Below are 25,997 nucleotides of genomic sequence, written 5' to 3'. Positions count from 1 at the left end.
GTAGTGGAGTTGGCCTCATTATGGGCATTTGAGCGGCTATTAGATAGGCATATGGATGATAGTATAAGGTAGGGGAGGAGGTTAGATAGACCTTATGTTTTGGGTAAAAGTTCGGCACAACATCGTTGGCCGAAGGGCCTGTACTGTGCTGTAACCGCTCTACGTTCTATTTTCAGTTCTCCGGTGATCTGAAATCTCGCTACTCACTGAATTACACAAATAGCTCCCCAAAATGGACATCTTGAAATGAATAATGCACTGCCACACATTCAATGTGTAACATGATTTCTACAGACATGGCAGCTTGTTAAAATGTTTATATTATTGTTTGAAAAATCCCTGGCAAACTTTATATCACAGGTGTCGGAGCTTCAGCTTACTGCTAGCTGCTGCCTATAAACTGTTCCTCTGGATGAAGAGATAGGTTCTAATAGGCAGCACTCAGTACCTTCATCAGCAGTCATTATTTACTCTGTGCATATGTGCGTGGTAGGAGAGGATGCTGTAGCATGCCACCTGCAACAATCTTATCATCCAAGCCTGAACCTTCTTCCCATGTACTCTGCCTGAGGCCGATTAAGCCATCTCCTCATACGGATTATTGTATAAAACCGTGGAATTTCAATCGTTCCTATTTCTAGCGCTTTGCAAGCTGTTCAAATTCAAACTTTGGACTTGATTAAGTACTACTGCTGTTTAATAACCAAACCAGGGATTCTAACTTCAAGTGATAATGGGAACTGCAGATGCTGGAGAATCCAAGATAATAAAATGTGAGGCTGGATGAACACAGCAGGCCCAGCAGCATCTCAGGAGCACAAAAGCTGACGTTTCGGGCCTAGACCCTTCATCAGAGAGGGTGAATATATCTTATACTCTAACTTCAAGGTTGCACTTGCTAACCTTAATAGGATGCCAAGCTCACCCCTCTGGTAATTAATTTACCGCTGTGGAGAAAATCCAGTCATGATGCTCAGAAAAGAATATTTAAAGCTTGTAGTGGTACTTCTGTGTGATTAATCCCTCCTGATATCTGGTTTTATGGAGAAACTGCCTCCATTCTCCTGATAGCAAATGATATTTAAAAAGTATTCCCCTCCAATGCATATAATCTAATCATTGTAAATGTGCAGATATATTTGGAATTAGGTTCAATGTCTTGTTATGATACACAGAGATGAATGTTAGTGTCTTTTTTTTGGCTGTGTCAGTTTGATTGCGTTTCACTGAGCACAATCGCAGTGAGGCTGAGAAAGATCTCTTGCTTTGTCCTCCCAAACTTACCTTATTAATGACCAGTTACACCTGTACGGTGCCCCTTTCACCTGATCCTAGCCACGTCTTACCACTTACCTGTCCGCAGAACATCTTGCCACTGCCAGGAAATCACAATGTGGTTGGAATCCCTGATCGTTCATGGAGGCTCAGGGTGAATGAGGCGATGAGAGGAAGCGAGGAGCCCAGAGAAGAAGCCTCCTCCAACCCCTGAAGACAGGGTATGTCCTTGAGCACACAATGTCCCACAGCATTATAACAAGAGTTACCAGGGCAGCCTGAGTGGCAGCACTCAGGGCAGAAACATCCTGTAAGTGGATCGGGGATGTGCCATGAGGGTTTATAGAGACTGGCACATTCCAGATGCCAATATCTGTGGACAGTTTCATTAGTTTTAACGTAATTAACATTCAATTCTGAATCCAGAAAGGAAGAATCACTACATTAGACAGCCATAATGTATATTCTTACCCAGTTTCATTTTCTCTCCATTTTAAATTGATGCATCAGTTCAAAAATTTAAAGCAGTAGTAGGAGCTAAATTGGTGATATTCACTTGCAATTAACTTAATTCTTGAATTTCTAAGACAGTAAATTTATAAAATTTGATCCTATGAGCAAGCCTAACATTTATCATTTCAGTCCCAATTTTCAATTATCTAAATCACAGTGTGGTGTCTTCAAGAGCATCACTCAGCGCGAAACCAGCATCAGAATGAATAATAAATCATACTTGGCCCAGACAAAGAAGGTTGGAATATGTTATAAGTGAAAAAAATGAAATTCATCTCAGTCTCTTTATAAAACAGTTGAATCATTTGGCTAGGTAACTGCTGTAGCAGTTCAGGCCAGCAAATCATCTCAAAGGAACATTTTTACTTACAGTATTCCAACATTACAATTAGTACTTCTGTATTTTGCTTATAGATTCTTCTGTTTATGAACAGAAGAGCACCATGCATAGTAATCATTTGATTGGAACTGCACACAGAGAATAGCCACTGCAGTATTTACAAGAAAATTTGCAAGACAAATACAAAGCTGGCTATTCACTGCACTTGTCTTACATTGGCTCAAGATTCTAGTTTAAAATAATTCCTTAGGACACAAACTAAAGCAATTAATTTGTGACAGCCAATTGTCCAAAAACAAACAATGAAAGTAATAATGAGAACATAATAACGAAGTATATTGCGTTTAGTTTTTTTATCAGTGTTATGATGATGTAAAATATGGAAAGTAGTTTGGAATTCCATCATAATGTTTGACTGGGACTTTCAGTGGACTGAAATGGCTTTGGAAAGAGACAAAACTGCTAATTGAAAATGGCCAAAGGAATCACCTGCCAGTGTAGACTGAGCAGAATTCATGAAACCAACACCGCACCATAGAAGGACATTCTGATGTAGAAGTAAAATTTTATCCAGAAACAGGGAAAACAATCCTTGCCAAATAAAACCAAGCAAGCTCCTGGAGGCATGAAGAAAATCTCCTAGCTTTACATTATATAAGTTACGCTTTCATGAGAATGTTCACATGTTGGAGATAAAAGTGTTACCTGCAATTATCGAGTTGGAGACATAAAGTCAGATATGGAAATATAAGCAAAGTAGCAGAGAAAATATTAGCAGGAGTAGGCCATTCAGCACAGAGAGCCAGATCTGCGATTCAAAATGTTCCTGGTTTCATTATCAACATCACACATCCAATCTCTCCCTATACCCTTTGATGTTGTAGGGTTGAGAAATCTGTTTCTCTCTCATATCTGTTCAGTAATTTGGAATCCATAGTCTTATTTGGTAGAAGATTCCACTGGTGCACCACTCTTGGAGTGAAGGAGTTCCTCTTCATCTCAGTCCTCATTGGCCTTTCTCAAATCCTGAAACTGTGACCCATGGTTTTTGAATCCCAACCAAGGGAAATGTCTTCTCCATAATTAGACTGCAAAGACCTGGCGGAATGGTTCAATATATTTCAATAAGGTGTCTTCATATTCTTTTAAACTCCAGTGAATAAATGACCAGTGTATTGCATCTCTCCTCAAACAACAATTCTGCTATTTGAGGAATCAGTCTCTGAACCTTAACTACACAACCTCTGTGATAAATGGATACTTATTAAATAAAGGTGGGAGGACAAAAGTTGCACATATTACTCCAGGCCCCTACAGCTGCCATAAGATATCCTTGCTTCTGGACTCACAACCCAATGAAAGGCCAACAAACCATTTGGCTTCCTAAAGGCTTACTGTGCCTGCCTGTTTGTCATGCCTCTAGACAAGCTGTTCAGTGCAACTACGACACTGGCATAACACGACAATGTGGAAAGTTGCCCAGGTCTGTCCTGTACCCAAAAAGTAGGACAAAGCAGGATAAATCCAATCTGGCTGGATAACCCAGCCCTTCATCATCATTAATAACCACTCTCTGACAAATATGATTGTTCACCTCAGAAATTCTGTGCCTTTGGTCATAGATTCTGCAGAACTTTGAGTGACCCAATCCTAGAACTTCACCTCCAACAACACATTTTGCAATTGTTTCCGGGAGGTGGAATTGGTCCTTCAGCTTCAAGATCTCTGGCATTCCTTTCTTGGTTTCTTTTCCTCTCTTGGTCTTCTGTACTTGGTGGGTATTCTCAAAGAATTGTGTCCCTTCACACAGGAGTTCCCTCCAAGTCTGTTTCTTCCAAACAAGTGTCTTCCATGTATTGATGTCTATGCTGCATTTCTTGGGGGAAGCCTCCAGGGAGTTTTTGAAACACTTCCTTTGTCCTCATCTCACTTGAGTGCCTTCTTTGAGCTGGGTGAAGATGTTTTGCTTTGGCAGTGAGAACTCAGACTTCATAAACACATGGCTGTAGTGACTGTAATGAGGAATATGAGTTCCATGATTGGGGCTGGTAATCTGGTCCAATCAGGGAGCCCTGGCTGACAGATAGAAACAGGAGCATCAGAGATTCAGAAAGCACAGACTCGTCAAAGATTCTGACACTTTGGGTACTGAAGCTGAGTTAGTGTTTTCCACATGTAAATAAAGGGTGACTCAGAGACAGGATATGGGCCTTTGTGGAATTATTTCAGTGGCTAGCCCAGGGCAGTTGTTTCAGATAATCATGGCCTTGATGCTGGTGCTGTTAGCTGCTTCAAGGGCACTAATGTTAGTACACCTGTCCTCCCAGCTGATGTGGACAACCTGTCTCTAACAATGCTGACGGTCCTTCTCAAGGGCCTTAGGTGCTGTTTATATATGTTCCACATTTTGGAGCCATATAGAAGAGTCTGAAGGATGACCGCCCTATGCACAAGCATCTTCAGCATGGATTTTTTTTTATTATTCATTAACGGGATAAGACATTGCTGACCAGGCAGCAATTTATTGCCCATCCCTAACTGCCCAGAGGGCAGTTCAGAGTCAGCTGCATTGCTGTGGGTCTGGAGTCACATGTAGACCAGACTGGGTGAAAATGGCAGTTTCCTTCCCTAAAGGACATTAGTGATTTAGATGGATTTTTCTGAAAATCAACAATGGTTCATGGTCATCATTAGATTCTTAATTCCAGATATTATATTGAATTCAAATTTTAAAATCTGCCATGGTGGGTTTGAACCCAGGTCCCTAAAATGTTATAGGTCTTAGGACTAACAGTCCAGTAATAATACCACTAGGCCACTGCCTCCCCTGACAGGGATGCTGTAGTCATCAAAGATTCTCATAATTGGGAGTCTGAAGGTGACACATGCAAATCTCTTCTTTGATGTTAGACTTAGATAAACGGAATATTTTGATCAAGTTTGCGGTGAAACACATTTGTGAGAATGTCAAATCCTTCTTGAATCATAGTATTTGGACAACTCTTTGGAGTATGACTGCTAATTTGTTCATTTGCATTAAATAATATCCTCATGCATTAAAATTGTAACCTGATGTAATTTTATTAATACTGCTAAATATGGATCTTCCTCAAAAAATGTTTCATAAGTTCACCACCTATGAGTAATCGAGTTTTGTATAAGTGCAAAGGGCATGAATAAACTACTCTGAACCAACTTTCTATTCAACTAAATGCTGTGTCTCCAGCTGTAAGATTTTCTCCAAGTTATTTTGTACGTACTTGTAAATAAATATTGTCCATTTGTTCATATGGGACCACCAGAGGATGCTAAAATTCATTTTCATTTATGGGTTGAAAGTTTTAACACTTTTATTAAAATGCATGATGAGATTATCTGATCAGGAGCAATCAGATATTATAATGTTACATTTTTTGTGATGTTGCTTCAGGAGAATTTATTGTACTCGAGAATTATACACCATCTGCATCTCCCATCATTTGTTTTGCCATTACTCTTATCCTGTGGTCCTTAAATAAGATCATTAATTTTAACAAATAATTCAGTGTGTTTTATTTTTAATTGATTCTAACAATCATCTCACAGGATGATAGCAATTCAGTTAAACAACTGTCTACAAATGATCTTTATACAAACTCACAGTCAGTCCGCACATGTACCTGGTAACAGAAGCTGACTGTCACAAAGTGTACTTGTAGGTGACATTTTATATGAACAATTGTCCTCTTGCTCTAGCTATTGCAAAGGTCATAAATAGCTGTGCAGTGACAACGTACTGAGGGTGAGAAATCCATAGCGGACAATGTTATTGCCTACAAGCACCAACCATTGTCCATCTAAGAATCAGTGTTCATTCTCCCACAACAAAGTAGGAAGCACAGTGGCTCATAGCACCAGGAACCCGGGTTCGATTCCAGCCTCAGCTAACAGTCTGTGTGGAGTGTGCACATTCTCTGCGTGGGTTTCCCCTGGGTGCTCTGGTTTCCTCCCACGGTCCAAAGATTTTTTTTTAATATTCATTTGCTCGATGAGGGTGTTGCTGGCCAGGAAGCATTTATTGCCCATCCCTGATTGCCCAGAGGGCAGTTCAGTGTCAACAACATTGCTGTGGGTCTAGAGTCACATGAAGACCAGAGCTGGGAAGGATGGCAGTTTCCTCCCCTAAAGGACATTTGTGAACCAGATGGGCTTTTCCTGACTATCAGCAATGGATTCATGGTCATCATTAGATTCTTAATTCCAGCTATTTATTGAATTCAAATTCCACCGTGTGCTGGGGATTAGAACCTATACCCCCGGATGTTGCCTGGGTCTCTGGATTAACAGTCCAACGATAATACCAGTAGGCCATCACCTTCCCCAACTATGGGCAGTTCAGGTTGAATTGGACATGTTAAATTGTCCATAGTGTCTAAAGATGTATAGGGTAGATGGATTAGTCATAGGAATTGCAGGGTTATAGGGATAGGGTGGGTGGGAAGGCCTGGGTGACTTTTCAGATAAGACAATATTCTGTATGTCTGAATCATGAAGCAAACCTTTGTATTTACGTTAGTTGCAGAGTGATTTGGAACAAAACAAATAATTACCTTTCTCCTTACTTTTATGCAAAAACAAACAAAAAGTTTAGAACTGAGTGATAATGGGAACTGCAGATGCTGGAGAATTCCAAGATAATAAAATGTGAGGCTGGATGAACACAGCAGGCCAAGCAGCATCTCAAGAGCACAAAAGCTGACGTTTCGGGTCTAGACCCTTCATCAGACAGCTCTCTGATGAAGGGTCTAGGCCCGAAACGTCAGCTTTTGTGCTCCTGAGATGCTGCTTGACCTGCTGTGTTCATCCAGCTCCACACTTTGTTATCTTAAAATGTTTAGGTCATCTTATTTTTGTGATGCAAAGACCTATTTTAACATATGAAATGGTATACATTTCGAAACGAAAGCATCAGGCTTTGTGTCTCCTACACAGACGATCAAATAAATGTACAAACACCAAAAGTAGGATCAGTGCAAGCTGGGGTAATACAACATTTACAAATTGTTGATCTTTTAAAAATAATCAAACTTTATTATATCAATTTTAAAATATAAGGCATGAAATTGAATATTTTAAGATTTCAATTATTTCCGACAGGTGCCAGTGAACAAAAAGTCTTGAACATAAGCAAACACTCCTTCCAGAAATAAATATGTCCTTTCTACATGTTCTGGTCATTTAATCTCGATTTCGTTGACACAGTACATGACAGAAGCTCCGAAACTGTTCATTAACTGTAGTTATCCATGGCCATTGCTGTGAAACCATTCTGAACCCATGTAATTGAATAAAATATCCAGAGGGTATTTTAATTTCATTCATCAATGAAATTTTGCAGAATTGTTTTAAAAAGTCTTGCATAATAAAAAGAAGTAGTCCAGCATTATTTCAGTAACCACAGTGATATAACTTATGACATTTAAACCGATTCTGAATAAAGACGGCCTCCGGCGAAAATTATTTGAAAGTCTTGTGTGTATCGTGTGAAGAGTTGAGCCGTTTTAGTGTATTTGAATCTAGTATCAGGAAGAAAGTGTGTCTTATTTAAATCTAAGTTTAATGATGCTTGAGCAATGAAATATTTACCAGAAGCATAAAGTTATCTTACCTCATCAAATGGTGCTTCATCTTCACAGTTTTCTATAACTCTTGTATAAAATGAGAGCCCTTGAAATGTCATAAAAATAACAAAAGTCAGTCAAACTGTATTCAATAATATATAGTTACAATTTAAAGTGCAAATTAGTCTTCCTAAGCCGCCCAGAATGGTTCTTAGTTGCACCGTGTTGGTTTAACTAAATTAATTCTGAGCATTTTAAGCAAGCGTAGCTTGGCATTCTCTCAGTGAGTTTTTAACAAAACTCAGGTCTTCTTAAGAGATAGCAAGAACTGCAGATGCTGGAGTCAGAGACAACACAGTGTGGAGCTGGAGGAACCCCATTTCTGAAGAAGAGTCCAGACTCAAAAGGTCAATTTTCCTGCTCCTCTGATGCAGCCTGGTCTGCTGTGTTCATCCAGCTGCACACGGTGTTGCCTCAGGGTTCCTTAATCCTAGTTTATATTTTGCACATTATTTCCCCAATATCATTTTGAAAGTACGAGAACTTATTTTAAATTATAAAAGCAAGTCATGATTTTGAGAATGAAGAAAGGTAAAAATGGAATGGTTTGAAGAAAACATTTGAAAATTATTTTCTGGATGAAACATTAGTGAATTCATTTCTAAAACGATGCCTTTAGGAATTTGTCAGTAAAATGATGGGATAAGGCACATATAAAAGATCTAACTGAAAATACTGTTTGAAAATACATGACTTTTGATGAGCAAGTATTGGCACATGTTTATCAAGGTGCTTTGATTCTTGAGCAGAGGGGGAGTACGAAAGATTCATACTGTTGGGAAAAATTCGAACATTTGGTTATTTTGAATCAAACTGAATTTAATGACAAAATTTAGCTGAGAATGCTCATCCTAAAAGTATTATTACTGCTGCCAATTTCAAATAATGATCTGTACACAACACAGAGAATTTATTGGAACTCAGATCGAACAGAAGATAGCTAGCATTAAGAGTTTTTTCATTCATTCATGAGATGTGGGCATTATTGGCCGTGCTAGAAAGTACTGCACATCCTTAGTTTCCCTTGAGCAGGTCATGGTGAGCTGCCTTCTTCAACAGCTATAGTCAATGTGCTGTAAGGAGAACCCACTGCTGTTAGAGACTGTGTTCCAGGATTTTGACCTGGCAACACTGAAGGAACAGTGATAAATTTCCAAGTCAGGATGGTGGTGGCTTGGAGGGGAACTTGAAGCTAGTTGTGTCGTACGGATCTTCTGCTGAAGGATCTTTGGTGAATTTCTGCAGTACATCTTGTATATAGTACACACTACTGCTGCTGAGCATCAGAGGAGGAGAGAGTGGATGTGTGTGGGCTGTTTTATCGTGGACGATGTCAGGTTTCTTGAGATTTGGTGGAGCTGCACCCATCCAGGCAAGTTGGGAGTACTATATCTGTCTTTGAAAATGCAACACATATGCATGGGTAAAACATGAAATTTTAATGGAAGGTCTGCCTCCCCTGCTGAAACAGAATATTTAAAAGGGAGCTGGACGGTGAACTTCCAATAAGGATAGGGACAAGAGGCGATTCTGCCGAATGAAGGCAGCATGGGATGAGATGACTGAGTCTGCCAGTGCACAATCACTCCAGAGACGTGGCTGGATGTAGAGCTGCAAGGAGATGAATGATCTCTTGTGGTCTTCCAGAATGAGGCCCACTGCCTACTAGATCCTCCATGTACCTCTGACTGTGTCCAACCACAGGAACTGTGCAGGACTATCACATCAACCTTGAATATCAGGCTTTCATGTTTTATCCATGTCCCTCACTTTTACTGAATTTAACCACAATGGAATCAGAGCAATACTGTGATCTTGCCTCCCACATATCTGCCATGATTCACATTTCAAACAGAAAGGGATCGACAGTTCTCACACATCACCAGCTCACTCAAAGACTCGAACGGCACATGGGAAGGACTTCAAAAGTCACTTGAACATAAAAATATCAGATAGATATCATGCAGACTCAACACATCAAGCTTTATTTGACTTTCATAAAATCTATCAATTCTGGGTCTTTATCACATGCAAGATAATAAAGTGTGGGGCTGGGTGAACACAGGAGGCCAAGCAGCATCTTAGGAGCACAAAAGCTGACGTTTCGGGCCTAGAGCCTTCATCAGAAATAGGGGAGGGGGAGAGGATTCTGAAATAAATAGGGAGAGAGGGGGAGACGGACTGAAGATGGATAGAGGAGAAGATAGATGGAGAGGAGAGTATGGGTGGGGAAGTAGGGAGGGGATAGGTCATTCCGGGGAGGATAGGCAGGTCAAGGAGGCGGGATGAGGTTAGTAGGTAGGAAATGGAGGTGCCGCTTGAGGTGGGAGGAGGGGATAGGTGAGTGGAAGAACAGGTTAGGGAGGCGGGGATGAGCTGGGCTGGTTTTGGGATGCAGTAGGGGAAGGGGAGATTTTGAAGCTTGTGAAGTCCACATTGATACCATTGGGCTGCAGGGTTCCCAAGTGCAATATGAGTTGCTGTTCCTGCAACTTTCAGGTGGCACCATTATGGCACTGCAGGAGGCCCAGGATGGACATGTCGTCTGAGGAATGGGAGGAATTATTTCAGAATCCTCTCCCCATCCCCCTTTTCTGATGAAGTGTTGCAGCCTGAAACGTCAGTTTTTGTGCTTTTAAAATGCTGCTTGGCCTGCTGTGTTCATCCAGCTCCACACTTTGTTGTCTCGGATTCTCCAGCATCTGCAGTTCCCATTATCTCTTTATCACATACAGCAATGTTTCATTCAGAACTATCTTGATCATAAAGCCTACTTGAACATCTTTTGATTTTCTTGGGAGGGTACACAGACAATGCTAACTGTACGGTTTCACACCAGTACAAATAATTATAATGCACACAAACTGTTCAGGGTTTGGGTGAAATACTGTTCGACACCCAACTGTGCGTAGAGTGGGCCCTCCTGTTTAGCCCAAGTGTAGTCTTCCCCTTTCCTGATGTTAACAGATGTTAGATTTCTCTGTTATTTCTGTCACTATTGTTTTCCATGAATGGAGGTAATATTTCAATGTGAGCAATGTTGACCCTCTCAATATGGGACCTGCAGTGGCTACACACTGGGAGGTTCGTCCTGCGCAGTAAACACCACCCATCCTGTAAACTTTCAAAGGCAGTGGCCTGGAAGTGATATTTCGCAGCTGATTTTCTAGTAAGCACACAACCACCCAGCCCCATTCCAACTTCAGCACTGAAAGTGAACTGCCCTTCTTGTGAAACACTATTGATTGCTGTAACCAGACTGGCAGATCGTGCTTTTACGTTTACAGGCATTGAATTCACAGATACTGTTTGCTTTCATTGCAAAGGCACAACTCAGGCAATGGCATTGGAGAATTCAGTTCTCCTGTCTCAAGTGTATATTCCTGCTGCCTGACCATGTGCAGATCTGAGGCCGCTCTCGTTTGCATCATGCTCGTTCACAGTCCTGTTTTTGTAAAGAATGGTGTTACTAAAACATAGTAGTGGTGAACCTCTCCTGAAATGTTGCCGCTGTCCCCTCCCCCTTTTTGTATATTCTTCACCCCCACACCATTACCTTAGACAGACTTATTCTTTCCCATCCCACCCTCTTAATCTCCCTTCAGTCACCCCTTATCTTGCTGGGCCCTTCTACCTTATCCTTATATACTTCCCTTCCCCTTCCCTTCCCCATGAAGCATCATGCATTGAGATCCCAACACCCAAACTGATCTTTACATTCCCACAATTCCACCTCTTTGATTTTTGTCTCTCCAACTTACCCAATTCTGTTCCCCACCCTTCACATCTAACTTCCACCCCCATTCTCCCCATTTTCCCTCTAATTTTGACTCTTCTGTGTGTGACCCAATTGACTCCCCCTATTTCCCTGCATGCTTAGACTTGTGCATCTTGTAGATAGTAAACACTGTTGCTTTTGAGAGTTGGTGATGGAGGCAGTAGATGTTTGTGGGTGTGGTACCAATGAAGTGGGGCTGCTTTGTCCTGGATGGTGTCAATCTTCTTGAGTGTTGTTGGGGCTGCACCAATTTAGGCAAATGGATAATATTCCATCACACTTCTGACTTGTGCTTTGTTATTGGTGGACAGTGTTTGGGGAGTCAGGAGACGAGTTACTTGTCACAATATTCCTAGCCTCTGACCTATACTTGTAGACACTGTGTTTATGAGACAAATCCAATTGGGTTTCAGGCCAATGGTAACCTCAAAGATGTTGATCGTGGGATTTACCATCGAATACCAAGAGGCCGGTGATTAGATTTGGAGATGGTCATGACCTGGCATTTGTATGGCTCAATTGCTACTTGCCATTTGTCAGCCTAGGCCTGATTATTGTCCAGATCCTGCTGCACTTGGACATGGACTGCTTCAGTATACTTCAGCTTATCTTCATTTCCCTGTCATTACATACCCCTTTCATCTGAGTCCTCTTGTAGTCAAGGCATTTGTACCTGCTCGGACAGTAACGCTTGAAGAAAGTTTGAGTGGCTACATTGATGTCTTGGGGCGAGGGCATAGTCAGCCTTCCCCCTTGGCATGGTGATGAGATGTGGAAACCTTATCTGCAGTAAATCCATTTTGTGAGAAACTACTGAGCATGGAGTCTGTGCTGTCCAAAGAAACACCTTGTTTGAGAATCTGACAATATCTAGGAGGAAGCAGTGTATCACCCATATACATAGTTAGTCGACAGCTGCTAATTAACCTGTTAAAAGGTGTCACAACACATCTCTGGAGTCGGTCGGACTTGATGCTGGGCCTCCTGCCTCAGTGGAAAGGACTCTATCACTGCAAAACCAGAGTTCTATGCACACTGAATAGGTAAAGTCAGGCTTTAGGACACACTTATTCCCAAATTTGCTCCTGTGAATGTAACATGAGCAAACTGAGCTTTTAATGAGTGTTCCTGACAAGCTAGGGAAGGCTAACCAAGTTCCTGATCATGAAAGCCAAGCATAATCAAAACCTAATTCTATCTAATTCTTCCCATAGCTCTTTAATGTTACCTCCTCATCTTTTATGACGTGAGAAATCACTGTTTGCAATATTCATGGAAGAACTTTTAATTTCTTTAAATGGCTTATTAATGACTAATTCAGTCTTGTTAAATAGGTTAAAACTTTTATTAAAATAAAAATAGTGCAATCATGTATGAAGTGTCCACCATTATTGCCAAAAATATTTTCTCACCTATTATAATCAAGATCAACTGACAGAACATAATAAACTGAGTACAGAGTCATAGAGTCATACAGCTTGGAAACAGGCCCTTCGGTCCAACAAGTCCACACCAACCATGATCCGAAACTAAACTAGCTTCACCTGCCTGAGCTTGGCCCATGTCCTTCCAAACCTTTCCTATTCATATACTTCTCCACATGTCTTTTAAATGTTGTAACTGCGCCTGCATCTGTCACTTCCTCTGGCAGTTCATTCCATTCACTAACCTTTCTCTGTGTAAAAAATATTGCCCCTCATGTCCTTTTTAAATCATTTTCCTCTCATGTTAAAAATATGTTTTCTAGTTTCGAACTCTCCTGCCTTAGGGGACTGGCCTTTTGCTATTCACCTTATCTATGCCCTGGCATGATGTTATAAACCTTCATAGTGTTAACCTCCTACACACCAGTGGAAAACAGTCCCAGCTCAAGGGATACAAAATTGGCTTTCTGACAGAGGGTGGTTGTGGAGGGTTGTTTTTCAGCTTGGTGGCTTATGACTGGCAGTGTTCCACAGGGATTGGTGCTAGGTCCACTTTTGTTGTCATTTAGGTATAGGAGGCACGATTGGTAAGTTTGCAGATGGCACCAAAATTGGTGTATAGTGGACAGTGAAGAAGACTAAAAAGGAAAAAGACCCTTGTCATTCACCTTATCTATGCCCTTAGGATTTTATAAATATCTATAAGCTCACTCCTCAACCTCCTACACTCCAGAGAAAAACATTCCATTTCCAGTCTATTTTTATAATTCAAACACTCCATTCCTGGTAACAATTTGGTAAATCTTTTCTGAACCCTCTCTGGATCAATAATATTCTTCTTATAGCAGGGTGACCAGAACTGCACACAATACTCCATTTGGTGGCACGGTGGCTCAGTGGTTAGCACTGCAGCCTCACAGCGTCAGGGACCCAGGGTTCAATTCCAGCCTTGGGTGACTGTTTGTGTGGAGTTTGCACATTCTCCCCGTGTCTGCATGGGTTTCCTTTGGGTGCTATGGTTTCCTCCCACAGTCCAAAGATGTGTAGGCCAGGTGGATCGGCCATGTTAAGTTGCTTGTAGTGTTCAGGGATGTGTGGGTTATAGGGTGATGGGTCTGGGTGGGATGCTCTGTGTGTTGATGTGGACTTGTTGGGCCAAAGCGTTTGTTTCCACAGTGTAGGGATTCTATGATAATAGGCCTCACCAATGCCCTATATACTGTCAAGATAATGCCCCAATTCCAGTACTCAAAGGTCTGAGCAATAAAGACAAATGTGCTGAACAGCTCCTTAAACACCCTTCAAAAGAATGATGTACCCGAACCCCTAGGTCTCTCTGTTCTCCAATGCTACCCAGGGCCTGACCATTAATTGTATATGTCCTGCCCTTGTTTGTTTTACAAAAATGCAATATCTCGCATTTATCCAAATTAAACTCTATCTGCCATTTCTCAGCCCATTGACCCAGTTGATAAATATCTCTTTGTAATCTTAGAACATTTTGCATCCTGTATTTTAGATTTATTAATCAAACAATTGTCTGAAAGAATCAAGTCATTACTAAGATATAAATCAGCCATCATTGATCTCCTGTAGCTCAACTGTAACCAAAAGCTAACTGTAATTGACAGCCATGTCCCGACACTTGGCTGTAATGAAGATGCAAAAAAGTTCTCCAGATTGACTAAGTGCTCACTGCCATTCCATAAGAAGGAAAGACTATCCTCTGGGATACTTGAATGCTAGAATTGGCCATGACCTGGAAGAATGGAGTAGAAGAATTGGGAAAAGTCAAACCAAACGGTGTTGTCCTGTCAACACGTATGATCAGCATGGCCACATAATAGCGAAAAACACACTTCTTCCAGAAGACAGTTACAAACCCACATGGAAGTATCTTAGATCAGAGAACTGGCACTTCTTGGATTATGATGTTGAGAACGAAAATCTAAGTAGCATCTGCCACACCGAGGCCGTGAGGGGAACAGATGCCTGCTGGATAGCTCATTATCTGGTTCATTTGGTGATGATTATCCACTGAGTACAAAGTCTTCACAAAGGCCCAACATCCAAGAGGAAGAAGGTCAATGTCTCAGTCATCAGTCAGCCTGACCAAAGAGAGGAATTCCAAGTGTAACTCATAACACGTCAAGAAAAGGTTCATACCTCTAACTCAGTCCCAAATGCTGGGATCAAATCAATTCTGCTGCATTAGACTTCTCTGCTCATTGGGTCAGAGTATGTCACCAGTAGGACTGGCTCAGTTGAAATGACATTGAAGTAAGTGATCTCCTGGTATAATAACTCAGGGCAGCAATTCGAGAAGGTAACAATCTGGTGGCTGAAAGCTGCACCTAAAGACAAATCTAAATGATAAAGGAGATGTGGATAGAAGAGAAAGTTGAAAGATCCAACAATCTGTTGATCCTTATAACTTGTGAAACGTTATTGAGGCTAGCAGTAGGAAGTATACACCAAGGTCAAATCAACAAATCGCCCTCAATCACAGGATGGTGTTTAGCTTCTTACAGATTTCAATGCCATCTAGTGACAACGGCAAGGCGATTTTCAACAACTCCTCAACGATGAACCCACAGTGGCAGCTGTGGGTTGGTGTTCATGTAACCTTGTTGTTATTTTCCTTCCTGTTTGTCCGATGTAGTGTTTCTTGCAGTCTCTGCAGGGGATCTTGTAGATGACATTGGTCATCTGCAGAGACTGCGAGAAACACTGCATCGGACAAACAGGGAGAAACTAACAACAAGAGGACATGAACACCAACTGGCTACAAAAAGACACAAACAATACTCACTCATCTCAATCCACATGGACAAGGAGAACCACCAATTCGACTGGGACAATACCAGGATCCTGGGACAGGCTAGACAGAGACAAGCACGAGAATTCCTGGAAGTATGGCACTCCACAAAGCAGGCTATTAATAAATACATTTAACTCGACCCCATATACATTCCACTACGGAGAAAACCTGGAAGTGAGATAATCCATCGCAAAGGACCCCTGAGTTTAAAAGCCAGGCGGGAAAACACACTGATGCTTCATCAGAGGCTGCACTGAGGATGTTTGCAGCACGGTAATGAAACGTCTGCGGAACAACAAACCAGCTTGGCGAGCCAACCAAACACAACACCCACAACCCGAGCTACAAATCTACTCCAAAACCTTAGCTCAGCAGGTCTGGCAGCATCTGTGGACTGAAATCAAGAGTCAATGCTTTGGGTCTCGTGATCCTTCTTCAGAACTGCCACACTGTGAGGAGATCTTCAAGGTATCTTTGAAGGGCTTTGTTTGTTCTCCCACTTGAGACTTGTGAAAATGGGACTTGACAGCAGAACTGAGATGAGGAGGGACTCCTTCAGCCAGACAGAGCTGAATCTGTGGAACTCATTGTTGCAGAGGGCTATGGAGGCCAAGCCATTGAGTGTATTTAAGACAAAGATAGATGGGCTTTTGATTAGTAAGGGGTTCAAAGGTTATTGCAAGAAGGCAGGAGAACAGAGTTGAGAAACGTATCAGCCCTGATGGAATGGTGGAACACACCAAATGGGCTGAATGGCCTAATTCAGCTCCTATATCCTGTAGTTTACTTCTCAGCCATTGTCTAAGGATGTACATGGTTGCTCCTGCATTGACTGAATTCTCAGATGCCCCGTTGTCCCTGCTGCAGCATTATCACACATCTGTTAAAGTTATAGGTAAATCTTCCTACAATCTAACAGAGTGCTGTTCCCTGCACTAAGTAGAAGCTCATTGAGTTGAATGGCTTTTTTTCTGTCTTATGTAGCCTACAAAATGTTTTCATATGTGGCGACCTAAATGCATGCTACCCTTAAGTTAACACGTGTATATGTTTGATGGAGAATCTTGCTCACTGAAAGCCTACAATAGCAAAGTTATGACTTGTCCCCTTTGCGTTTTCTTATCCAATTGGCTTGGCTTCACTTCCTTATCATTATTTTTATTTTGTTGAAGTAGAGCTCACCAGGAATTTTCTTCCTCAAAGAGTCAAACAAACCTTTTGAATGTACCTGCATTGATCTTTTTATTTATATTTTGAAAACAGAGATGCAGAATTTCTACATCAGATTCTATTTATTTTACCTTCTTGTGAGAAAATATTGCTGGTTAGGTTAATGAGTATTCTCATTATTTTGACATTTACAGGCAGCCCCATATTCCATTTGAAAGCACAGCATGAAGCATTGGCACAGGACAAAAATGAACAACTTAAATGTGGGATCTGAGGTACTAACCATCCTTGAAATACAGTGCATTAATAAAAGTATCTGATTGATTATGAAACATTTATTTTATTGCAACTCCAATTATTATTGAAATGAAACAACTCAAATTAATGCTAATAATTATTTTTTGTGAAAAATCACAGTTAACAGGTTCAATTGAATCAATCCTCTACTTCATATGGTATGTGGGTTGAAGAGAGCAAAAGAAATATTGTGAATTATGGAAATTCTTCTCGTTTCCTATTGTTTTAACAGCCTTTTTTGTTGTTCGTTGGACCTTCATTGGTCCAATACTTTTCTTGTTGATTAAAGTATAACAGATTTTCAACTATTGACCAAAGCCAATGGACCACAGAAACAGGAATAGACCATTCAGGTTGGTCTGGCTTTTAATAAACTTATGGCTGTTGACAATTCAATGCTCTTTACAAACACTATCCCTATTATCCTTTCTGATGATGGCAAGCAGAAATCTATCAATCTCCAACTGCAATCTTGCAATTTACAAAAATACGAACAGGGATTTTTAATATTAATGCATTATGTGATCTATTTTACGAATTACTGGTAACGAAATTCTTGTTAGGCCTTGACTTCCTTTAGGATTACATTGGGTGGTATCTTCCAATGGTCTGACTGAGGAGTCCTATGATGAGATGAGTGGCAGAAATGGGCATCAATTGCAACAAGCCCCATCTCAATATCATGATTGCCTCATGCCACCTGTTATGCTATTCATAAATGACATGCTAAGATTCTCACCAGGCAATGGCAAGGTGCCAACTGATGGGTTTAATGCTTGTTGAAAGCCTTGTTTGACATATGACTTGCCTCATTAATATTCACACTCTCACCTTACCAAAGAAAAATAATGTTGAGAAACCTTGATAAGGAAATCAGGGTGTACACCTGGTGGAAAGAGCTTGTTGCTTGCTCCATCTTGGACACTGGATAGCAACTGCACAGGACACAATCCATGGGCACCAGCCACACACACATATACCCATCATCTATGGACAGTGACATCCAACATCTGCCAGCTCAGAATCTACAAGGAAACGATCTAGCTCATGGAATGGGCCAGCTTGTATCTTAGGACTGTGTCTTTGCTCTCCTAATGCTCACTTATTTTGTGCCTGACTGCATACCATGCTTGCAAAGCTTTGCTCCGCCATTGCTCTGTAGTGCATTGGCACTTCAGCCAGAGCCTTGGGCTGTCATTTCTGCCATTTTAAGGGGAGTTTTTTTTTCAGTGCAGACTCCCAGAAAGGCTACTTTTCATCATTGGAATATCTTGGTGGGCATTGTTTGAAGGGAGTCATCTTGCTGTGTATTCGTTCCGTCAAATGGGCATGATAGAACTTTTTGAGGGCTAGTCTTCAGACCCATCAAGGGGGTGTTGCTGCCTGTCAGAGGTGTCATGTTCACAGCCTGCACACATTTGGCTTTGTCATCTGCTTAGGCGCTTGAGGTGCAGTGATCTGTCTTGGTCTAGTTCTGGTGGTTTTCAGCAGCTAATTTTGCTGAGCCAGCATAGGCAATCTAGGAAACATGCATTGTTCTGCTCTTTTGGGGCTGGAGAGACATCCATGGTATGTCAACTGTGTAAATACCACTCTTCACTCCACTATAACTCTTACATTAGCCCCATTGTCAGTGCCATCATTGCACACCACCTCTAACCTTCGGCTGCAACACATTCCCTATCTTTTGTCTACAAGCAGGTACAACAAACATCTCAACCACTTCCTTGGGGAAACGCTCAGTTCCTGGCAGAAGCCACCCCGGACCTTCGGAGTAGAAAGTACCGAGAATATCCGAGAGGTGCCATGATTGTCATGAGAAATTGGTAGATACCAGATGCTAATGTCTGTGAATGAGGGCTTGTGTAGCTGGTATCCTTGGATCACATTCTGTGTGTCAGTTTGTTTGTATGCAACTTTGATGTCGTTTGGAACAAACAACGAACTGAATTCGTCAGATACATGTTGTAGTTTCAATGTTGAGTTTTCTCTCATAGAGTCATACAGCATGGAAGCAGACCCTTTGGTCCAACCGGTCCATTCTGAACACAAAACCAAACCAAACTAGTCCCACCTGCCTGCTCCTGGCCTATTTCTGTCCAAACCTTTCCTATTCCTGTACTTATCCAAATGTCTTTTAACCCTTGTCACTTTGTCCATTGTAACTTCCTCAGGAAGTTCATTCCACGTATGAACCACACTCTGTGTAAAACATTTGCCCTTCATGTCCTTTTTAAATCTTTTTCCTCTCGCCTTATAAATGCGCTGCTAAGTTTTAAAATCCCCCATCTTAGGAAAAAGACACTTACCATTAACTCTATCTATACACCTAGTATTCTCCTCTCAAAGTCTTGCTTGTTTGATGTGTTTGGTAAAGTGATAACCCAAATATTAATGAGATGAGTTGGCCTTCAACAAGTCAATTATCCCCTTTAATTGGAAACTCGCCACGAAACCATTAATGAAAAGAATAAAGGATGCAATCGCTAGTTCCCAATCTCAAGATGAGCCTCGCTGGATTCCCATCTGATTCTGCCGCAAATTTCATCATATCCCACATCACACAGACCCCAACAAGATCCCGGCTACTGTTTCATGTTGAACTGGCCCTTCATCAGAACCTTATTAACCCTGCATTACCTTTTCTTGTTGCAAATTTATCCAATTCATTTTAAAGAGAATTATCAATGGTTTTCCATTCTGTGTCAACAGAAAATGTAAAATATAACGTCTGATAACATAATTTATTCTTTATTTCTTATTCATTTATAGTTGATTATGTGTCACATAGTTCTTAATTTCTTTCGCTTACCAGCAAAAGAGCTTTCCAGAATTCAGTTACTACTCAAAATGCTTATTCTGTGGGCAGTGATTATATAAGCAGTGTGCTGACACAAATTAACAGCATTTTTTTTCGATTTGTAGGAATCATTTGTTGGCAGTATTAATTATCTCTCACAATGCAACAGAAACATTTCTAATTCTTGCAGGCCTTAGCACATTGGTAAGGACACAAATATATAACGGTTGCCAAAGCGAAAAGTTGTTCCAAACAATTTATAAATTTATGAAGGATGTTGTTACTTAAATTTGTAGAAATGCAAATTACAGATTAGAAAATTCAGAATCTAACGAACAAGGTTTTTGAGAACATCAAAGAAAGCTGTTTAACGTGATTGTTCTGATTCAGGTGGGTGTTCTGAAATGTTTGCTGTGACACCCACACAGTTGGGGAGTTAAATACTAAATGAGTTGGGGAGTTGTCTGCATTAACATGAGGGAGTATTACTGAGTGCAACGATGAAGTATTCAAACCACTGAAACAATTCGAGAGCTGTGCTATAGCGGTTTAGAGAATGCAGTCATTAAAGCAAGTAAAGACCAGATTTACTGGCATACTTGCAGGAATGAAGGACAGAATGACATAAGTGTCTCTGACTTCCCCCATCTCCTCCTAAAAGCATATTGCTGAAAACCTGGGAGAAAATCTTAGTGTTAATGGGAATTGCAGATGCTGGAGAATCTGAGATAACAAAGTGTGGAGCTGGATGAACACAGCAGGCCAAGCAGCATCTTAGGAGCACAAAAGCTGATGTTTCGGGCCAAGAATCCTAGAAAAGCTCAATGTTACATAAACCTGGAATGTCATTGAGTGTCAATAAAAGCTTGAGAGGTACTGATAGGTTAGATAGCCAACAGCTTTTCCCCATGGTAGGGGAGCCTAAAACTAGAGGGAATAGGTTTAAGGTAAGAGAGAAGAGATACAAAAGGGTTCAGAGCAGCAATTTTTCACACAGAGGATGATGAGTGCCTGGAATGCACAAAGGGTAGTGGTGCAAGCAAGTACAATTTTGTCATTTGGGAACCATTTGGGCAGGTACATGAATGGGATAGGAATGGGGGGAAATGGATCAAACACAGGCAAATGAGACTAGTTTAATTGTGAAAACTGGGTGGTGTGGGCAAGTTGGGTCGAAGGGCCTGTTTCTATGCTGTAGACCTATATGGCCGTATATAATAAAAAGATATCAGGTTAAATGTTTTGACACACTGTCAATACCATCATATGTTCAAACACATGGCACATGTCTGCTCTTCCACTCTTTCAAATTAGCACATGTTAATCTCTAACAGAAGGGTATTCCATGTCAGTCATGGCAGAATATAAGCTGAGCAGAACTAATATCAATCGGTACAGTTTATGTGTATGCTCGACTTACAATTATCAACTGTCACAATTAAAGGAGATTCACACTTAGAGGACTAAATGTAACAGGGTGGTGTGTGTTGCTGTTGGGTGTTTTGCTGACAGGCTTGAAGGTTACAGAGGTAATCCTGCCCAAATCAGTTAGGGAACCTCTAAATACACTTTGGAGCCATCTGGCTTGTTTCTTTAAAGGACTGGAACCTGCCAACTGGAAGGTGTCTTCATTCTCAGCAGTGCCACCAGGAATGGAAACCATTGACTGTGCTATGTCCAGCAAATAGGCTACAGTGATGGACGCTGCCCTGTAACTAGCTGGGTGGGGTCCAGTGTCACTAGGAGCCTGTCAAGGAAAGACCTGGGGAAGGCCCAGAGTGGTTTGTGGAAGCATGGGTCTGGTGGGGTCTGGTGACAGTGGGTGAGATTATATGTGCCCAAGACAGAGGGCACCCACTAAGCCCAACATGAGGCCATCAGGCTTTTCCAGGCAGCCTTCCGTAGCAGTGGAGGGTTAACTCACTGCAAATAAAATGCCAGTATTACCAAAAGAAGCCAAAATGATCTGAGATTATTGATTGAACATCGTGGTTGCAGTTGCTCAACTTCTCACTTGTATCTGTGTTAATACATCTGCAAGGTTATGAGAGGCATATATATGAATTCAGTATCCCAATTAGCACGGACGTTGACACTGGTCATATTTTAGTCTGTCTTGAAATGGTCACAACTCCTATGGCATCTTTCGTGAAGTATTCAGTGGTAGATGCTGATGTATTGCTGCGCAGATTGCAGGCCAGACAAACAATGTTCTTTCAGGACACTTAGATGAGCTTCCAGCGTCCAAGGTCCTGGCTTCATCTTCACTGCACAGTGAAGTGACTTAGTGCTGAACAGCAGGAAGATATGCTATTAGTCTATCAGTGTGCACAGATTTGCATATTATAATGATCCAGCATCAGCTGATGATCACATTGTGTATTATTTCCTTAGTGCTGTCAAGACTGCCTATGGTCCATGAACACAAAGTCCCACTCTGCTGATGGGCCATGAATAGAGAAGTGCTCATTGAGGACAAAGAGGCAACTGGTGCCCACTGGAAGGACAACTTTAACAATCTCCTAAACAGAGGAGTCTTCAACTTGAGTGTCCTTGGGCTCCATCCCACAGCAAGGTATCACCACCATCTCAGCACAACCCTAACTGGCACAAGGAAGAAAAGACTATTCAACAGCTAAAGAATAATGGGATGATGCTGTGGCCTTAAAAGATGCCTTTTGTCCTGGTTTTCTCTTGAAGGGAGAGGTACTGAGCAGACTACCAGAGCAACCAGAGTAAGCAGCTTGTGAGGTCTTGGGTTTTTTTAATAAGTTGGAACAATAGAAGCAGCAAAATCCAGACGGACAGAATATCGAAAGACAATTCTGAGAGTGAGAAAGAGAAAGAGTGAGAGAGAGACAGAGAGAGAGAACTCCCATTTTTCAGCTGGAGAAAAGAGAGATGTGACAGCTTTTCATACTGTTAAACTGTTGAAAGTTAAGCAAAAGATCCTGGTTCTACGAGAGCTTGACCACACCCCTTCAGGCTGCTTCTATTGTTTCAACTTTTTAAAAAAACAAGGCCTCAGAAACTATTTACTGCAGTGACTCCCTCACATGCAGGAAATATGTCCAGCTGCAGCTCAAATTAGATGTCATGACGGCTCTGGAGCTGCGGATGGACTCACTTTGGAGCATACGCAATCCTGAGGGGGTCATGGATAGCACATTTAGCGAATTGGTCACAATGCAGGTTAGGATCACTGATGGAGAAAGGGAATGGGTGACCAAAAGGCAAAGAAAGAGCAGGACAGCAGTGCAGGTGTCCCCAGGAGAAGGCAGCAGTAGCCAGGTTCATGGCACCGTGGCTGGCCCTGCTGTACAGAAGGGCGGGAAAAGAGTGGAAGGACTATAGTCATTGGGAATTCAATTATAAGGGGAGCAGATAGGTGGTTCTGTGGTTGAAAACGAGACTCCTGAATGGTACGTTGTCTCCCAGGTGCACGGGTCAGGGATGTCTCAGATCGGCTGCAGAACATGAGGTGTTGTGGGCCATCAACAGCAGCAGGATTGTACTCCAGCACAATCTGTAACCTCATGGCCCGGCACATCCCCCACTCAACCATTACCATCAAGCCAAGGGATCAACCTTGGTTCAATGGAGAGTCAGGAGGACACGCCAGGAGCCAGGCAGGCCTGAAGATGAGTTGTCGACCTGGTGAAGCTGCCAAACAGGATGACTTGCACACCAAACAGTGAAAGCAGTAAGTGATAGACAGAACTAAGTGATCCCATAACCAACGGATCCGATCTAAGCTCTGCAGTCCTGCCACATATAGTCGTGAATGGTGGGGGACAATTAAACAACTCACTGGAGGAAGAGGCTCCACAGATGTCCCCATTCTCTACGATGGGAGGGCCCAGCACATCAGTGCAAAAGATAAGGCTGAAGCATTCACAGCAAACTTCAGCCAGAAGTGCTGAGCGGATGATCCATCTCGGCCTTCTCTAGAGGTCCCCAGTATTACAAATACCAATCTTCAGCTATTTTGATTCACTCCACGTGATATCACGGAACGGTTGGGGACACGGGATTGGGCAAAGTCTACAGCCCCTGACAACATTCCAGTGATAGTACTGAAGACTTGTGCTCAAGAACTTGCTGCTCCCCTAGCTAAGTTGTTCCAGTACAATTACAACACTGGTATCAACCTGGCAATGTGGAAAATTGCCTGAGTATGTCCTGTACAAGTAGGACAAATCAACCCAGCCAATTACCACCACATCAATCTACTCTCGCTCATCAGCAAAGTGATGGAAGGTGTCACTAACAGTGTTATCAAAGCAGCACCTAGAGTCGGCAGTGTGGAAGGAGGTTGCAGAAGGACATAGATAAGCTACAGAGCTGGGCTGAGAGGTGGCAAATGGAGTTTAATGCAGAAAAGTGTGAGATGATTCACCTTGGAAGGAGTAACAGGAATACAGAGTACTGGGCTAATGGTAAGATTCTTGGTAGTGTGGGTGAGCAGAGAGATCTGAGTGTCCATGTGCATAGATCCCTGAAAGTTGCCACCCAGGTTGATAGGGTTGTTAAGAAGGCGTACGGTGTGTTAGGTTTTGTTGGTTGAGGGATTGAGTTTCGGAACCAGGAGGTGACATTGCAGCTGTACAAAACTCTGGTGCGGCCGTACTTGGAGTATTGCGTACAGTTCTGGTCGCCACATTACAGGAAGGATGTGGAAGCATTGGAAAGGGTGCAGAGGAGATTTACTAGGATGTTGTCTGGTATGGAGGGAAGGTCTTAAGAGGAAAGGCTGAGGGACTTGAGGCTGTTTTCCTTAGAGAGAAGAAGGTTAAGAGGTGATTTAATAGAGATATACAAGATGATCAGAGGATTATAGGTTGGACAGTGAGAGCCTTTTTCCTCGGATGGTGATGGTTAGCATGAGAGGATGTAGTTTTAAATTGAGGGGTGATAAATATAGGATAGATGTCAGAGGTAGGTTCTTTATTAAGAGAGTAGTAAGGGCGTGGAATGCCCTGCCCGCAACAATAGTAGACTCGCCAACTTGAAGGGCATTTAAATGGTCATTGGATAAACACATGGATGATAATGGAATAGTGTAGGTTAGATGGGCTTCAGATCGGTTTCACAGGTTGGTGCAACATCGAGGGCCGAAGGGCCTGTACTGTGCTGTAATGTTCTATGTTGTATGTTCTATAACCTGCTCAGTGACACCCAGTTTGGGTTCCACCAAGACCACTCAGCTCCTGACCTCATTACAGCTAGCGAGTTTTGAGAAGATTTGAGCTCAGGTTGAGGTTCTGGATGTGAGTTTTCTCGCTGAGCTGGAAGGTTAGTTTTCAGACGTTTCGTCACCATTCTAGGTAACATCATCAGTGAGACTCCAACGAAGCGCTGGTGTTATGTCCTGCTTTCTATTTATCTGGTTAGGTTTCCTTGGGTTGGTGATGTCATTTCCTGCGTTGATGATGTCATTTCCTGTTCTTTTTCTCAGGAGATGGTAGATTGGCTCCAAATCAATGTGTTTGTTGATGGAGTTCTGGTTGGAATGCCATGCTTGTAGGAATTCTCGTGCATGTCTCTGTTTGGCTTGTCCTAGGATGGATGTGTTGTCCCAATCAAAGTGGTGTCCTTCCTCATCTGTATGTAAGGATACGAGTGATAGTGGGTCATATCGTTCTGACCCACTATCAGTCATATCCTTGCACACAGATGAGGAAGGACACCACTTTGATTGGGACAACACATCCATCCTAGGACAAGCCAAACAGAGACATGCACGAGAATTCCTAGAAGCATGGCATTCCAACCGAAACTCCATCAACAAACACATTGATTTGGAGTCAATCTACCATCCCCTGAGAAAAAGAACAGGAAATGACATCACCAACCCAAGGAAACCTAAACAGATAAATAGAAAGTGGGACATAACACCAGCGCTTCGTCGGAGTCTCA

At 41.9% G+C, this 25,997-nt stretch overlaps 1 protein-coding gene across 10 annotated transcripts in view; it reads right to left on the bottom strand.

Annotated features, from left to right (window-relative positions):
* Positions 1-25,997, bottom strand: part of otofa (otoferlin a) — a 343,946-nt gene that overhangs the window by 304,930 nt on the left and 13,019 nt on the right. For all 10 annotated transcript variants that reach the window (XM_059645651.1, XM_059645653.1, XM_059645659.1 and 7 more), the window contains exon 2: positions 7,776-7,834. In XM_059645651.1, the coding sequence (XP_059501634.1) occupies positions 7,776-7,834 (59 nt within the window). The remainder of the gene's footprint in view (positions 1-7,775; positions 7,835-25,997) is intronic.

This window comes from Stegostoma tigrinum, chromosome 4 (assembly GCF_030684315.1).
Source record: "Stegostoma tigrinum isolate sSteTig4 chromosome 4, sSteTig4.hap1, whole genome shotgun sequence".
NCBI lineage: Eukaryota > Metazoa > Chordata > Chondrichthyes > Orectolobiformes > Stegostomatidae > Stegostoma > Stegostoma tigrinum.
The sequence above is the reverse complement of the archived record's forward strand: the minus strand, read 5'-3'. Positions and strand labels throughout refer to the sequence as shown.